The 17,942-nt window shown below is 43.4% G+C and overlaps 2 protein-coding genes and 1 long non-coding RNA gene across 10 annotated transcripts in view; 2 read left to right on the top strand and 1 right to left on the bottom strand.

The window, feature by feature from the left end:
* Positions 1 to 1,494, bottom strand: part of KDM4C (lysine demethylase 4C) — a 198,468-nt gene extending 196,974 nt beyond the window's left edge. For 2 of the 3 annotated variants that reach the window (XM_082204636.1, XM_082204639.1), the window contains exon 1: positions 1,362 to 1,494. The gene's annotated coding sequence lies outside the window, so the exon portion shown is untranslated. Of the gene's footprint in view, positions 1 to 1,135; positions 1,158 to 1,361 lie in introns of those variants that run through there. The other variant, XM_082204638.1, reaches the window with a different exon arrangement.
* A 327-nt stretch (positions 1,495 to 1,821) lies between these two features.
* On the top strand, positions 1,822 to 12,628 carry LOC309522109. Of its 6 annotated transcripts, XR_014214839.1 has the most exons (4): positions 1,822 to 2,341; positions 9,313 to 9,474; positions 11,532 to 11,607; positions 12,024 to 12,628. It is a non-coding gene; the product is annotated as an uncharacterized lncRNA (long non-coding RNA). The 6 variants fall into 6 exon arrangements; XR_014214838.1 differs by having other exon boundaries at positions 11,558 to 12,628; XR_014214840.1 differs by having other exon boundaries at positions 11,532 to 12,628.
* Positions 12,629 to 15,331: 2,703 nt separating this feature from the next.
* GLDC (glycine decarboxylase) overlaps positions 15,332 to 17,942 on the top strand; it is a 40,243-nt gene continuing 37,632 nt past the window's right edge. Inside the window, exons 1-2 of the mRNA XM_082204641.1 lie at positions 15,332 to 15,853; positions 16,311 to 16,389. Coding sequence (XP_082060767.1) covers positions 15,539 to 15,853; positions 16,311 to 16,389 — 394 coding nt within the window. The 5' untranslated portion in view covers positions 15,332 to 15,538. The remainder of the gene's footprint in view (positions 15,854 to 16,310; positions 16,390 to 17,942) is intronic.

Here is a 17,942-nt window from a genome sequence, read left to right as displayed (position 1 = left end):
AATACACCTGGACAAGGGATTATTTGCATCAGTCAGGTGACAACGTGTATAAAGAAAGTTTGGAAATGTCCTAACAAACAAGTCTCGTGACACTTTTAAGTTTAATAGATTGTGGCATCAAATATTGTGGATTATAATGTACAAAACCTTGTACATTCACAAACTAAAGTCTCCCTGAAAGTTCAATGGTTACCCATTATGCGGTTTATGTTGATTATGCCATGACTGCTGTTTCAATAATATACCAACAGACCAGATTCTGGTTACAAAACATGAGCTTCAGCTACTGTTGGGGGACATCACTAGATAACAATCGATTATCATTCTCTGATAGGGCTACACAGGAGATGCCTTGCTACTAGTTCAGCGTATGATAACTTTCAAGCAAGGAGTGGGGAACAAAAGGTGGGGTGTTTTTTTTAGTTTTTTTACATCTCTCAGTTTCTGAGAATTACAGTACGAGATTTTACAACAAACATTTCAAAACCAATAAGGAACCCGCAAACATTTCGCATGAGAGACACATCTGGAAACTTCTTGCAAAGTCAAGTGTAACAACAGCTGTGGTCACCCAGTTCTGGCAGCTTACACATGACCCTTGGAGGAAGCCTATAGATGACTCAGTACTTTCATTATTCCAGGAATGCAATCTAAAAGTAAACACCGTGATATGTTTCTTTTTGTTGTTGTTTTTCTTTTAAACTGAAACCCAGGGCGAAAGAGCCAGCTGCACCTCAAAAGGGTTGGCTTTCCTGTGTGTGGCGGCCAGAGACTCTCAAGTCCCAAGGATCTGGAAACGAAACCTGCTGTTTGCTGCTGTCCCTTCCTACCCAAGCGGGCATTTCCAAGCATTTTGTTCGGGGTGTTTATTCTTATTTTTCCTCCCCCATCCACAGGGACACCAAGCGCCTCTACCCTGCCAGAGCCAACTTTGGCCATGGAAGAAGGGCCCGTCGTCGCCCTCTTGGCCAGCCATTCGCCCCACTGCCTGGAGCAGCACCTTTCCCTCAGAGGCCCCCCCCGGGTGTGGGGGGCTCAGGCCGGCCCACCCTCCTGCCAGGTCCCACGGCGACTTCCACCCAAGCCCCAAATATGCCCCCCTCACAACACCGGCCCTCGACGCTGCGCTGCCCACCTTTCCCTGCCCCTCAAGGCGCTCAGCTGCCACAGCAAAGCCTCCTTCCCTCAGGGCCGCCGGAGCCACCTTCTTCCTCCCAGGGCCCCACCCCCGGCAGCCCATCCTCCGGAGACCCCCCGCCCTCCACCTGTTACTCCCCTCACGAGACGCACGGCAAACCCACCCCCCACCCCCGCCGGTCCCTCCTATCCACCACCACCACCCGCCATGCCCGGATATATACCTTTTCCCTCCGCCTCAGGCGCCGACGCCGCCTCGCCGAGCCGCTCCGCCTTGGTTGCCGGGCACGAGGGGGTTAACAGCGCGGGAGAGGGAAGGGAGGGGGGTTGGAAGCGAGGAGCCCTCCTCCCGCTGCTAAGACCTCACCGCACTTCCTCGGAAAGCTTCCGACCGCGGCGGCAACTCTTTGCGCGCGCGCGCTGGCTCGCGCTCGCTCGCTCCCCACTCTCCTCCCCTTTTTCCTCGTTTTGGTGGGGACTTGTTGTTCTAATGTACGCGGAATGACAGCTACGGGCCGCGCACGCGCACCTCTGTCGGCGAAGGGCTTCCTCCTCCTCCTCCCACACCTTCCCACCCACTTTTTTCCCCCCCTTCTTCTTCTCTCTCAGTCCGCCGCGAGCAAACGCTGTGGCGTCACGTGACGCCAGAACGCGGCGGCGGCGGCGGGGTTTCCTGCCTCGGAGGCCACGTGACCGAAGGAGGCTCGCGACTTGAGGAGGATGAGGCGGGGAATTAGGCGGGGGTGGGAAGGGGGTGGAGTGCGGAAGAGAAAGCCAGTGGTGGTGGTGGTGGACGTCGTGGGCTCGCCACGTGGGGTGGGTGTGTTTCCCCCACAACAAGAGTTGGCGGCTCTTTGCTGGGCGCACGTCGTCGTCGTCGTCGTTGTTGTTTCCCTCTCCCACCTCAGAGATTCCCCCCCCCCCGCGATGGTTTCCTCCTCCTCCCCTCAGCCCGCCCTCCTCCTCCTCATTCCCCCGCAGCCGCGAGAGGGTTAACAGCGCGGCAGACCTTCAAAAGACTCCGAGGCAAGGGAGCGCGAGCTCCTGTTTGGCAGCCAGAGGCTGTGCGCATGCGTGCGGGATTCGTGAGGTGCCGCTGTAGCCGCCAGTTCGGTTTGGCTGAACCGGCGTGAGGCGCAGCGCGCGGCAGCTGAGGCGGCCGGTGGCGGGGAGAAGAAGGGGGCCCTCGCCCGGTTAGCTGGAGGTGAGAGGCCGGGCAGAGCTGTAGGGGAGGCTATAGGGGAGGCAGGTAAGAAAGGAGCACGAAACTCACCTGGCCCAGTCGCTCTGGGCCGCCTTCCAACACACACACACGATATATACGATACATATACGATATCTTTATTGTCATTGTCCCATGCAGAACAATGAAACTGAAAAACTACATAAAACATTCAAAATATTATACACACATATTATATACAGGGTGAGTCATAATAAAGTATACAGTTTCCATTCGCTATAAATGGAAACTGTATACTTCATTATGAATCACCTTGTATATAAACCACTCAGTAAATAAATAATCCGCAGGGCAGAATTGGAGGTAAACCATATTCCCACGTGCTTTGAAGAAAGTTGAAACTGTTACTCCTGCCCTGTCAATGTTGTCATTACTATGGGGACATAACATTCGCTGCTTTCCGCCCCAGGCATGCAACAGACCCTAAGCAGATCTGATGACAGCTGCTTAAAATGTCTAATAGAAGGGACAGGGAGCCAGAGATTCCCTTAAAAGTGGCCACATTCTGTGCTGCCGCTATAAAACTAAGGAGACAAGCTCCGAATGACTCTAATGGCCAATGTCTTAACACACATATTTTGAATTAGCGGTTAAGGTTGTCAGTTGCATATTTTAATTGTTTCGTATCTGTGTTATTTACCGGGCTCTAGCTCTGATAAAACTTATAGAGCTTATGATTTTAACCTATGTATATTTACATGTTCTCTATTGCTGTATATCTCCATATTTCTAGTCTGTGACTCAAATAAATAAATTTATTCATTCATTCAACACCAAACATTAAAAGCTTCCTGATACAGGTGTTTCCTAAAAGTTGTATAGCTATTTATCTCCTTGACATATGATGGGAGGGTGCCACCACAGAGAAGGCCCTCTGCCTGGTTCCCTGTAACTTCTGGCACTGGGAACTGCCAGAAGGCCTTCGGAGCTAAACAGCAGTGGGTGACCCTTAATTGCGATTAATCCGCCCTCCTTGGACAGCCTCCACACTTCTTAAACTGCCATACCAGGCTGTTCCTGAGGTACGTAAAACAGGGTTTTCTCCAGGAAGTTAGCAATACATTTTAATTAGGGTTTCCTAATTCATTGTTATTAGCGCCAGAACATGTGAGGAAATAAGAGAAATTGTTGTGCTTTTAAGCATACGCTGAATGATTAACCATAATGATCCTCTCCCCCCCATATATTGGGAATCTAGCTTCTAGGCAACAGGGTGCCATTTTGGGGGGAAATGAATTCATAAAAAATTATACACGTTGTTTTTTTACAAAGCGGTTTACAAAGTGTTACAGTTGCAGGTTGTTTTATTCCCTGGAGATTCCAGGCATCGCCCTCCACATGCATACACCCCCCCCCCGTAAACTAAGGTTTACTGTTATTTGTTACTATTTAACAGAATTGTATCTCACTTGATTGTAAAAACCTCTAAGCAGTTTACATAAAATATGCATTGTAATTATGAATAAAAGTAAGTTTTTTTAAAAAAAGGTGGCCTAAACAAGTCACAGTATCAATAATATCAGTAGTTTAAAATATAATTATAAAATAGGAATACATATTAAAATACCCATCAACTTTACATTTCTGGGTAGGCTTAGGTAAACGAAAAAGTTTTTAACAAAAATCCAAAACAGTACAGCTAAGAACAGAGCACTGCTGGTAACAGCGACTGCACCTTACAGGGCTGTTGCTTACCACCCTCATCCCTCCTGCTAGCAAGTGAGTGTGAGTGATTAAGGTGGCTGCAGGGAGCAACTATTGCCTGCACTTACTCCCAGTGTTCTGCTTGGGCAATACAGTGGTAACTTAAGAATGCTCTCTGTCAGCACTCTGCCCACACTCTTTCTTTTGGTGGCACAACACAAAGAAAATGCATGAAAAATTCTAAATACATTGCATTCCAATGTGGCATGATTTCTAATTATGTTCGTTATTTCTAGCTTCTCAGCTGAATATGTCGTTAAGCTCAAAATATCTTACTTGCTACTCTTATATAAAAAAATTAAAATGCTGAGCTGTGACATGATGTTAATGCCAAAAAGCAGCCAAGTGTTTAGAAATCACATTTTTTTGATGGTAATAATCCTACCTAACCTTGAATTTCTGTGCCATAACTCCTTTTACAGGTTAGTTTGCAATTGGCACATAGTAAAATTTAGTAGTTCTTCGGGAATACCTTTGAAACTACAGTGGTACCTCGGGTTACATACGCCTCAGGTTACATACGCTTCAGGTTACAGACTTGGCTATCCCATAAATAGTACCTCAGGTTAAGAATTTTGCTTCAGGATGAGAAAAGAAATTGTGCTCCGGTGGCGCGGCAGCAGCAGGAGGTCCCATTAGCTAAAGTGGTGCTTCAGGTTAAGAACGGACCTCCAGAACGAATTAAGTATTTAACCCGAGGTACCACTGTAGTTCTTTTAAACATAGAATTTTATGAAGTCTGCTAGCCTGTAATTGAGACAAAAGTGTTTGCCAAATGATGGGTGCATTTGAAAGTGTTACTCTGCAAAAGAAAACTTTCATACTATAAAGTTGCCATTCTCCCTTCCCCCAAATAATATGTGCCCTTAACAGTTAGTTGCACAAGATGCCTATAATAAACTTTTGCTATCCAGCCTGGAAAGAGTACACCTGTTGACTTTCTACCTGTCATGCAGTTATTAAAGGCACATATCTAAAGGCCTTGCCTGCTATATCCCTGCTATGGCAACTACGCTCCTCAGATGGGGCATTGTTGTGGGTACCATATGCCTGAGAGGTATGCCTAACCTGTACCAGAACCTAGTGTGGCAGCTCCATCTCAAAGTCAGCCTGGCATGGTGATGTTTAGGTACCTCCCAAAAACATTTTTATTTAAGAAGGCTTTCCCTGAATTGTAGCAGTTATTTATGGAAGGTCAATTTTATATTTGCTGAAATTGTTTTGTTGTTTTGAGAGTTTGTATGGGTAGTTTTATTGTTCTTGGAGTTGTGTTTTTGTGTCTCATTCTGTTTTTACCCCGTACTTCTTTGATAGCTTTATGCGGTCTATAAATTTGTTTAAGAAATAATAAATAAAATTGTGTTTCTGGGGAAATTGGTATACCTTGAGTTTGTAGGAATTAGCCTTTTATCACATCCCACATTTTTTAGTTTGGACATATTATGATGAGCACAAAAGGGTCAGCAATCAATGAAATAACAATCTCAACATTTTTTATGTTTTTGATAACTTACTTCATCTATGGATTACTTGATATGTTCTCTTTTGACTTTGGGGGTCAGTTCTGCTACATGAACTATTGAATTTTTTGCTTATAAATTATTTACATACATTACCAGTAAATCATAACATTGCTCCCTCTACCATTTTTTCAACCTATTCCAGTTTTATGAGCTTGCCATGATCAGACTCTCTGAACTATAGGATAGTAGAACATGTTCCAGCTAATGTAAAGCCCAATGCAGTGTGATATTTAAGCCTCTTTACGTCTTACATGACTGGGACTTAGTTATGAAAAAAATAGTTGTTGTTTATTCAATTTATATCCTGCCCTTCCTCCCAAAGAAGCCCAGGGTGTCACTGCTAACGTTGCTGTTAACAGGGTGTGTGTTTTTCTGTCTTGTGTGCTAACACAAGATGGCAGTGATGAGACAACAATGACTACTCTATGCAGAAATCGTGTTTTAACTCTTAACAGAAAGTAGTTAGTGCCAAGTCATATTCTTACCTTGATTTAAACATGTTAAAAAAATGATTTGTAAATTATATCATATATGCAAGCATATTAATTCTCCGCTCCAGACATGATTATTATGGATAGTTGCTGAAACTGAACAAAACCTGGTAAGGTTCCAGTCTAATGTCAACTGCTAATTAATGGGCATTAACATTACATATATAAAGTTATAGCTGATGTATAGACCACTTTTCTCTTCTAACTCAGTGCCTCCAAAACTGGGATATGTTATATCTCAAATCATTGGTAACAACTTCTGCCTACTGCATAAAAATCAGTAATTAGTTTCAAACAATTTTTTTTTAAAAAAACCAAAGCATGATTTTGAACCTCTTTTCTGTTGAATAATTAGCTTAGCACAATAATATTCATCTTAATCCCTGAGCTGGGCTAACAGAAATGAACTTTTAATTAAAAAATTCAAGTTAATCGATATTGGAAGTAGCAGTGCATCCGAACTAAGTTTGCTGCTAATTTATGCTATCAACTGTAATTTTATGGATTGGGCTTAGGCAGTATTGCATTGCAATTAAATTTGACCTTTAGATCTGAAGTTTTGTTAGAAATAGGTGTCTGATTATAGCTTGGAGTATACATAAATATGCAGGGCACTCTTTGAATAGTGTGTTAGCTAATACCAGCATAGAGCTGTGCCCTTAGCTCTTAAATAGTTTTCCTGAATGTAATTTGCTGGAACTTCGTGTGTGGCTGAATAGGCAGAACACTTTGTCCATACTCAGAGATGTATCATTGCCATCATCTTCAGAGGCAAAGTGTTGCCTTCATCTTCAAGTGACTATTCAAAAATGATGCACACCAACAATCGTGTAAAGAGTAAAGAATTTGCCTACTACAAGTGTCTCTCGTGCTGTGACTGCATTGAGTCTGCATAATTTTACCTGCGTATAATTTCCATGGACTTGACAGGTGCCAAGACATGTTTAGTAGAACTGTACTTTTTTCAGTGGGATGTATGGGTAATAGGGAAGAGCTAGTAGCTCTGATGGGGGACACATTGTGCTCCTTTTGTGGTAGTTTGTCTGCCTTTGATCCCTACCCTGCACTCAGCTCTCACCTGTGGCTGCTAGAAGCTGTCAGTATGCAACAGCAGGCCCACCCCAGGAAACTGCTTCGACTGGCTGGCTAAACCAGTTGAGGGTAGTCAACAGGTCTCTTCCCTCAGCGATTTAAGGTCTTCCCCTGCCTGTGTTTTTAAAAATTCTCTTGATTATAGTGGTAGCATGGAACTTGGCAGTGCCTATAATAGGCTTTTTTTCAGTGATTGCTCTTATGCTGGTCATAAGGAAAAGCTTATGAAGAAAGGATAAATTCGTAACACTTTATTGAACCAAGTATTCCTGATGAAAAAGTGCAATCTTTCAAACTTCTGGTTTTGTTTAAAGCTGTGGCTTGTGAATGTCTACAAACAGCTTGCTTGCTGAATGTCCTGCACAAATGATTGCACAAAAACTAAATACCCTTTCAGTCATAGCTTCCTCTTCTGTAAAAACTGTGAATACCCTTTCAGTCAGTTAGTGTTACGCCTTTCCTTTTATAAATGATGAGAGCTTCCACTCCTACAAATGTTACATCCAGATCCAAAATATAGAAGTAATTGTGTTTAGAGTTGAAATTTCTTTTAAAGTTCAGTAATATTTCTATTTTCCACCCTGATAAATGGACTATTTTAATTTTGCAGAGCCTGACTGTGAGAAAACTTGTTTCTTAAATGTTTGGCAATTAGAGATTCCCAATTAGGCTTTTGTTAATCAGTGAAAGAGGACATATACAATGTTGTGGTGTAAAGGAATTGGTTATCTAGGTTTCTTCTGCACCACAGTTTTTCAGTGCTGCTGAGGCATTGCATTTTCAAAATTAAGTAGAATCTGAGCTAAACTGGAGCTCTTAATATAGCACAAAATAACTGTATTATGTAGCAACGCTCTTCTTCATGACAAAGATCTCATAATGTAAGTTATTAACAGTTCTCAGTTAGGTTCATTAACTTTGTAGGTTCAGTTTATTGTTTCTATAAAAGTAGTGATGGATAGCCTCTTTGACTGCAATCATATTACACACCTAGGAGCAAATCCCATTCAACTCACTGGGGAGTTTGTCCAAGTAGACACTTAATTGCCTCAATGTCGGTTTATGTTCTCATGAAGGGGCATGCTTTAATTACTTGTTTCTCTAATTACAATTATTATTGCTTTGCTTCTTTTCTGTCTCTGCTCTACACTAATTCACCGTTCTGCTAAGATCAAATTCAGGAGAACAAGTGAAAAGAAAGTGATTCCTAGCCTTTGTATATAAATCTTCCAACTACTACTACTACTTCCAACTACGACAACTACTACTACTACTACTTATTATTATTATTATTAAATTTATATTTTGCCCTTTTCCCCAAATGGGCAAACACACAGATGGTAAAACATCTAAAAACATTTCCAATGCAGATGCAGACTAAGCAATAGCTCTACCTGAAAGGGTTGTTGGAAGTAGAAAACTTTCGGTAAGCACCAAAAGACAACAGAACTAGTTCCTAATATTTAATGGGAAGGAATTGCAGAAGGAAGGTGCCACAACACTAAAGGCTCTATTCTTATAAAATGGTACCTACGGGAGGTCCCCACCGGTAGTGTGTAATTATTGAAAGGGATGAGATTATTTATATGTTTACTCACATCTAAGATATTGAAACTTTCTGTGCTAGTCATCATTAGCAGTTCTACTAGCACTGTGGTCTAGACTCTAAACCACTGAGTCTCCTGGGCTTGCTGATCGTAAGGTCGACATTTCGAATCTGCATGATGGGGTGAGCTCCCATTGTTTTGTCCCATCTCCTGCCAACGTAGCATCAAAAGCATACCAGTGCAGGTAGATAAATGGGTACTCCTGTGACGGAAAGGTAAATGGCATTTCTGTGCACTCCATCACTTGTCACAGTGTCCTGTCCACATGCTGTCCACATGACCCAGAAAGCTGTCTGGACAAACGTCGGCTCCCTCACCCTGAAAACGAGATGAGCACCACATCCCATAGTCACCTTTGACTGGACTTAACCGTCTAGGGGTCATTTTTTTCTACTAGTTGTGGTATAAAATACAAAGGATACCCAATAAAACCTGTTGTTTGACTGCTTCTAGCCATATGATGATTCATAACATGGTGCAAAAAAATTTTCCCCTTCCTCTTTTCTCTCTTGCAGCCCCACCCCTACTTAAAATCTGCTCCAGATGGTTCCCCAACCCTCCCAAGGAGATTTGGTGGATGTGCAAGAGGTGGCAGGGAGGAGGAGAGGAACCTGAAGTCCTGTTATGCAAGTAGAAGTTCATTCTGGGCACAATTGCATATCTTCATTTTTATATAGGTTTGCATCTCCAGCAAATATGTAAAAATCTAGTATTATTTTATAACATGTCAAACATTTCCATAGGTTGTACTATACATCTGATAAATTCATGGCAGAGTGTAGTATCATTATGCAAACATATATATATATATATATATATGCAGGTTTTGGTGTCTTCGGGTGTCTTCCCGTGTAAGAGTCGGGGTGTCTGGGCGACGTTTCGACGAGGTCTCACTCGTCATCTTCAGGCTGGTGCTTTCGGCTTCTTGTTACTGGAACAGAGCAGAATCTGGTGTTTGAGTTCCTATAAATACTGTTGAGGGGTGTGGTGTATAGCCTCCAACGTTCTGGGCAGAGAGGAAGTTCCTAGATTAGTGTGCCTTTTCTTCTTTTGTTCCTTAATTACTTGAGGGATATCTTGAGTGATTTCATGAGTGATATTCTGAATACCACTGGGTGGGTCATTAAGTGTAGATTAGTTGCTAAAGCTTTCGTGTCTTGACCTCTTGAGCTTGTGAAGAGTTTTTCTGAGAAGATGGCTGTGCTGCATCTAGTTGTGCTCTGGCTTGGCTTCGTGTATAGGGGCGAGCTGTGATTTTGTGCCTTGTGCCCGCCAGATCTGTGTAGGGATTGCAGGGGGGTGCAGCATCCGGAGGTGCCACTATAGTTTGGTTACTGGATGGAGTCTGTAATATGTCTGTGGAGAGGGTCTGGGTTTGGGTCTGGTGTGGTTGATTGGTGACGGTGTTCTGTGTGCCTCTGGTTCTGGTGTCGGTTTTTGTGGGGAGGGCTAATTTCCAGATGTCTGGCAGGCGGGACGTGTCGTCACGCTTGTTCATGTTGTGAGGGTGTTTCTCTATCTCGAGAAACAGACATCTCTGACCCAAACCCAGACCCTCTCCACAGACATATTACAGACTCCATCCAGTAACCAAACTATAGTGGCACCTCCGGATGCTGCACCCCCCTGCAATCCCTACACAGATCTGGCGGGCACAAGGCACAAAATCACAGCTCGCCCCTATACACGAAGCCAAGCCAGAGCACAACTAAATGCAGCACAGCCATCTTCTCAGAAAAACTCTTCACAAGCTCAAGAGGTCAAGACACGAAAGCTTTAGCAACTAATCTACACTTAATGACCCACCCAGTGGTATTCAGAATATCACTCATGAAATCACTCAAGATATCCCTCAAGTAATTAAGGAACAAAAGAAGAAAAGGCACACTAATCTAGGAACTTCCTCTCTGCCCAGAACGTTGGAGGCTATACACCACACCCCTCAACAGTATTTATAGGAACTCAAACACCAGATTCTGCTCTGTTCCAGTAACAAGAAGCCGAAAGCACCAGCCTGAAGATGACGAGTGAGACCTCGTCGAAACGTCGCCCAGACACCCCGACTCTTACACGGGAAGACACCCGAAGACACCAAAACCTGCATTCCTGTACCCGTGAAAATCTACGAAAGCAAATATATATATATATATATATATATATATATATATATATATATATATATATATATATATGCAGGTTTTGGTGTCTTCGGGTGTCTTCCCGTGTAAGAGTCGGGGTGTCTGTGCGACGTTTCGACGAGGTCGAAACGTCGCACAGACACCCCGACTCTTACACGGGAAGACACCCAAAGACACCAAAACCTGCATTCCTGTACCCGTGAAAATCTACGAAAGCATATATATATATATATATATATATATATATATATATATATAAAATGTATATATTGCTTCTTGCTTTAAGAACTTGTGATTGAGCTTGCTTTTCTGTAAACCACTTTGATAGCCTTTTTGGCTAAAGGAAGGAGTATAAATGCCCAATGTATTCATTCATGCATATATTAATAAAATTCAACAAAATTGTGGAGCTTATCTGCAGCCATAATCATATCTGAACAAGTGTATATTCTCTGTACACCAAAATTTGTCTTAATTGGATTACAACATGCTTTAAAATATGTTTCCTCGTTTTACCAAAGCTCTAGCCCAACTTCCGCTTCAAAGCCATTTGCATTTTAATTGTTTGTACTATTAAGCTGTTATATCTTATCTAGAGATTGAACTTTACCTCAACTTCCAGCGGAGACCGTAGCATGGCAAAATCACATTCTTCACCTTTTACATTAAAAGGTAACTCTAGTTTAAATATGTTCAGAGGACTGTTACAGATGTAATTCTAAACAAAAAAGTGAGTCTTGAGACTTCACTTAAGGCTAGTGGGTATCACCAATTGGTGGTTGAGATGTATGGAATTTAGGTTCAGATCCCTTTCTGGGCATGAAGTTCATTGAATGCCCTTGAGGATGTCCCTGTCTCAGAGTCCTGTCCAGCAGTGGCTGATTTCTTAAAGCTGGGGAAATTGTGGGTTTTGATGGTTGGGTCTCACTGAGCTGGTCATTGTCCTTTGCCCTAGCCCCAGGCTCTAAAGCCAAGACAGTACCCCTCCCAGATGGTCCAGGAAGTGAATGTTCAGTTCCTTATGCATATTAGACTTGGTGCTTGATTTAGAAGAGTACACACTAAGACTCTTTTTCCCTCGTGGAAAGCAGAGCACACAGCTTACAACTCAGCATATTATGGACTCAGGACCGTTGGAGCAATTGTAAGGTTACTGCGATAAGAGCAAAGGTGAACAACTGAAATTTGAGTATGGAGAATGAAATGACTTGTAAGCAAAAGCTATGAATCTGCATTGGTGGATTTTGGGGTCTCAAATTTCATTGGCACCCTGTGTGACTCCAAAATCTGGCACACGCACACACACCCTTGCCTTTCATTCTACATCATAGCTGTGGCACCTCCCAGGCTCTGCACCCAGTATAGGTGTGGAATCTGTGTCATTTTGTTCACATCTCTTTTTCTTAGACTTTTAATAAGCGGGACCAGCAACAAAACAATGCAATGTGGAGATCTCCTTTTCAGGGTTCCTGGCCGTCAGACTCCTTTTAGTACTTTACTCCATTTACCACCACCACCTCCCCATTTTTCTGTTTTCGCTCCTCCACTAGTCACTCAGCATTCTGTGGCCACTGAGCATGCTCAGTTCTCCTTGTGCTATTTTGTTCCCTTGTAGATCCCACCCCCAAGATTATTTGCATTTCTGAAAACCTTGCTGTTTCCCCAGACTTGCTGACCCTTCCCTCTTTTGTGTGAATGGCACTTGGAGAGCTGTGTTCACTATTAGGATATATAATGATGATTTTAACAAATGCCCCTTCTCAAAAAGTTGCTTAAATGCTAAGGAAATGCTTTCCCCAATGTATTTTTTCAGTGAACATTTTTAAAACAAAAATAAGTAGATATATTTTACCTCTGGGTAAGAAAAGCAGAACTACAGATCTGCACATTGAGTTTTTCAACCTTCTACTGGCACAAAGCTAGAAATAACTAAATCTGGCCAAAAGCCCCATTTTATTTCCCAGTAATTCAGGATTGGGCAAGGGGAGTCCTTGTACTTATTGCATAATTGCCTGCAGTAGATAACAAAATTGATAGTAGGCACTGTTAATAGGCAGTGGGTTTTTTTTATCAGGTGAGCATATTCCTAGCCCATATTTAGCATTACAAGGTGAGTGCTATTTAATTAGATAACACTAAGCACAGAGTATCCATAATGCTTTAATTTAGTGTTATACTGTGTGATCTTTTGCCCTAAGTAGAAGAGAAGGAGATTAGAAAACTCCCTAATTTCACTCCCATCTCATCATTTCTGATTTTCTTAAATTCTCATCTTGCAATACTTGTTGAGAAAGGCTATCATTTTTAGAGATTCTTAAGAGATGTTCAAGTAACGAAGGCAACTCTATAAAGATAATGGTGAAGCCAGAAAAGCTATGTATTTTGTAATAGATAAGGCAGAAATTCTGTCATCGTAGGCAGGACAGGCTGAGGTCATGGCGAGTACAATCCAATAAATTAATAGACTTTTGGATAAAGAAGGCCAACTTCTAACTTTACTTGTATACATAAGAACAAATTTTGCCTCCCACTTCTTTTCTGGACATGAAAGGCAAATACACTGCCAATGGATATCCCTGTCAGCATAGCAAGTGCAGATGTCATTATATGATGTAATTCCGTTAGCTTTTTTGCAATTCTTTATCAGCTCGCTATTGCGTAGGCAACCCTAAGTACATGTCATCAGCTTGTCCGGATATACGGGCTCATGCTCACTTAAGCATTTGTTTGAATAATATTTTTCAGTGTATAAAATGTTTTACAATTATTTTCCAAACCTTATGGTACAATTCTACTCCCTTGTAAAACAGGGGTTGAAAGTGACCTGTCCAGCATAATTCAGTTAGCTTCATGGCTATAGGCATTTTAGCGTGACATCTTCCATTCTTTCAAGACTTGGATTCAAAATATCTGCTAAAACCTATCTTGACTCCCTTGGAATAGGATCCCTCGCAAGTATTGAGGCTGCTACTGCTGTTCAGTAATTTGTTTCCAAAGAAAGAGAGAGATAAGTCAAAATAGAAGGGGAATGGTTTCTGAAAACATAAAACTCATATGTAGAGGAGATGAGCGCAGACAGATGCACGACAGACTTACACTAAAGCTCAGTGGAACTTGGGAAGTCAAAGAAAGTGTTGGTAAATTATGACAACTTGTAGTACGTAATAAAAAGGATGAAAGTAAATGAGGAAGTTGTTATATAGCAATAATAGCCAAAATAGTGCAACAGGATCATACACTTCTTTTGAGTATCATGCAATGTGTGAACCCCTTCTTAAGTATTTTTATTGATTTACTTGCTCTGGTGGGGGCAGCTGCGCCCCCCCTTGGCTACACCCAGGGTACCCAGACAATCCTGTTGGCACCCCATAGCCCACAGTAAGCCATAGTAGGTAAGAGCCAGAGTTTGCTGCAGTTCACTCTTTTCTGAAAGTCAACCTGGTAACTATTCCTATGAATTAGCATATACAAATTTGTGTTACGGGTCTGTACCCCAAGCTCCACCCCAGAGCTGTAGCTACTGGGGGAACGGCTAGCTGGATTCTTTGCTCTGGGGCCAGGTGACGCCTTCAGAAGAGCTCCACTGAGGCTCCCGGCCCAGTGATGCTCATGCAGGAGTGCCAAACTGGGTCTTTGACCCAGTTGCAATAAAGCCTAGTTTCACCCCTGCCCACCCTTGCACAGCAGTTCTAGTAAGAGGAAAAAGTAGGCAAGTGCTTCTTTAAACACAAAACGCTGCCACTCTTCCCAGGTGCTGCTTTCCCCATTTTTTATCTGACTTAAGGGACCGCTTGGTGTTTGCAATAAGAGATAATGCCGCACAACAGATAAGGCCGGCAGCAGTCAGGTGGGATTCCAGCAGGAGGGAAAACTGCTGAAATTGAAGTTAAACTTCACGTAGGGGAAGGAGGTGAAAAGGGGATTGCAGCTAAGAATTCGGAAAGTAAAGAAGGTCGGGCCATTTAACCGCAGGCCATCCAGTTTTATTACAGTAGGGGGAGGGCAGGGGAACCCTAGGGGCCATGGCTGTCAACTTTTCCCTTTGCGAGGAATCCTATTCGGAATAAGGGAATTTCCCTTAAAAAAAGCAAAACGCTGACAGCTATGCTAGGGGCAGGCACTGAAAACACTGCCTGATGACAAAAGCCCGAGAGCAGCAAAGGCTGATGAGAGAAAAAGGGGGACCCCCGGGGTGGTGCGTCGCCAGTGAAACCCGTGAGCACAGCAGCGGCACTTTGTCCTCCTGCAGCAGCGGAAAATACGGATGATGCGCTGCTGGGCGAGAACGTGGCTGCAAGCCAGCACCTCGGGTCACTTGTTCTCTGCGCGCTGCTCGGTTCAGGCCATCCTGGGGTGGGTGGGTGAGCGGGAGGGAGTGCTGGCTGGCTCTCGCAGGCGGGGGGGGGGACCAGCCCTCTCAGCAGGTGGCTTCTGCGGGGCGGGGCGAGCGAGCCCCTCCTCCTCCTCGCCTCGCCATTGGCTATAAGGAGGGCTGGGGGGGCGCCTGGCCGCCAGAAAGTGAGTCGCAGGTGGTGCCGTCGGGGGAAGCAGCAGCAGCAGCAGGCGCGCAGTGCGAGGGCGCGGCAAGCGAGCGAGGTCACCAATGCAGTCTTGCGTCCAGTGGTGGGGGCGGCTGGTGGGCCGGGGGGCCAGCCTGCACGGACCCCACGGCGGAGCCTTGGGGGGCAAGAAGGCGCCCGGCCGATGGGGAGGACGCCGGGAGCAGCAGAGGCTGGCTGGCGTGAGGAGGAGCAGCAGCGCCGTCGGGGAAAGCGCCGCCGCCGCCGCTGCTGCCGCCTCTCCAAACACCTCGAGGCGCATCGAGAGACTCCTGCCCAGGCACGATGACTTCTCCGAGAGGCACATCGGCCCGGGGGACAAAGAGAAGCGAGAGATGCTGCAGACGGTGGGGCTGTCGGTGAGCCAAATCCAGGGGGCTCCCTCCTCTCCCTCTCCCCGCTGATGCGCTTTGCGCCCCCGTCCCGTACCCCAACCTGACCCTCGCCTCCCCTCTTTCTGTGCGCTCCGGGCAGCGCTCGCTTTGTCTGCCCGCTCTCCTTTCTCCTTCGCATCGCCCCACATCAATATCTTTCCCACCATGTCACGCCATCTGGCCTCATTTCACTTCAGAGTAAAGAGCTTTTCGAAAGTGGGGGAGGAGAGATCTAAATCGCGTTTCATAAAACCTCGGCTGCATGAGCCCGAGCTCTTCAGCAAAGATTCCTCGTGAGTTTTTCCTCCTTTCATCCGTTCCTCTTGTTTGGACCCTTTGTCTGAATAATGCCTCCTTTTTGGTGCGCGGCTTAGGTGTTGCAGAACTTCAAACTTGCCGTCGGTTCATGTGATGCTTTTCACCTTATCCCTTGCCTTTTTAGAGTATTGACGAGTTGATCGATAAAACCATTCCAGGCAATATCCGCTTGCAACGGCCTCTGAAGATGGATGACCACATTTGTAAGTGTCCCTTTCAGCCTAGGGGCAAATAAAAAAGCCTCATATGAAATCTTCCCCTCTCTGCTTTTCATTGCTTCTGATTTAATTAGTATAGCTGGGTAGGAGAATTTCATTCTCCCTATCAGCAATAGATTTAGTTGTGGGATAGCGAGTTATCTTAAAAGGCTTGGTGCAAAAACTAGATGACTATTGTGAAGAGCAGAATACAGTCTGCATAAACATACAGGGGACACGACACCCATGTTAGTATTTACCCATAATTTCTCAAAATCATCTTTAAAATATACCATGCGAATGAATAAGCTAGTCTAATATACATGTTGTTTTTAAAAAGTTGTTTGCTGCCTTATTTGTATTTATTTCGCTAATTTTATTTAGTTAATTTTTATTTACTTACTCTTAGGATAGATCTTTTTTTAAAAAATAGAAATAAAATGTCCAATGTGATCTATATGGTCATATGCATAAATGTTGTTCAAAATGTCTCTGAAGCACCTATCAAGAATGCTTATCATGCTGCTTAACAATCTAAAATATTTAACATTTTCCTGCCGTTATGAAGCATATGCAGCTTTAGATAACATTACATTACATTGCCATGCCTCTAGTGGGTTTCATTATTCAAGAAATAGTTTAGGAGATCAGATTCTAACACCTTCATCCACACTGTTTCTTCTAGGTATGTCAGTTTGCAATGCCAATCAAATGTTACGTGTGATGATGTCACATTGTGTAGATGCTGATTCACAAGTACAAAAAAGGATTTTAAAATAAGTTTCCTTTTGTACTTTGTCACCAAATTGCCCCTTTGTGCAAAATTTCAATACTCATAATTTTCCTTGTTTAGAGGTTCTTGGAGAAACTTCCAGGGTTTGGGAGGCGGAAGGTACATCTTTAAAACAAAATAAAACAAATTATATCTAGCAGCATCAAGATTTCCTTAAGTGCTTAACATAAAAGTGCTCTCTAAACAAAACCAGGAAAATGTGCTAGTGACATATAGATGGTTTAATCAAACTTTGTTAAACAGTTGCACTATTATAATCTTTTAGCTTCCTTCCCTTAGGGATAATCTCTTCTTTTTCATCTGTGAGAGCATTTAAAGATCTAGAACACACTGAATTGTCTTGCTCTCATTTTGGTGTTGTTCATCAGCCAGCTGCAGTTTGAGTGTAAACTTTAGGCCCAGCAGCCCTTTGTAAGGTTCTGGCCAGTTCAATCTGGTTACTTTGTGATGACATCACAGAACAGAAGCAGCAGGCGGAATGAAAAACCCCGAGGAACAATAGTCTGCAAAGATAGATTCTTAGAGGTAATAGAAAATGATGGAAAACTTACTAGTCTGTTTTTTCAGCTTTTATATTTTTATAGCTTAGCTTCTTTAATTAACTGTCTTCTCCCAGTTTGTGGTTGAAAACTGTTTTTTTAAAAAAAAATAATCTGGATTATATTAATCCCTATTTGATATAATATTTGTGACTTGTAATTTTTGGAATGTTGCCAATATTAATCATACTTAGAGGAGACCCATTGAAATTAATGGACATAATTAA

This window comes from Podarcis vaucheri (genome assembly GCF_965113315.1).
Source record: "Podarcis vaucheri genome assembly, chromosome: 17".
NCBI classification, from domain to species: domain Eukaryota; kingdom Metazoa; phylum Chordata; class Lepidosauria; order Squamata; family Lacertidae; genus Podarcis; species Podarcis vaucheri.
The sequence above is the reverse complement of the archived record's forward strand: the minus strand, read 5'-3'. Positions and strand labels throughout refer to the sequence as shown.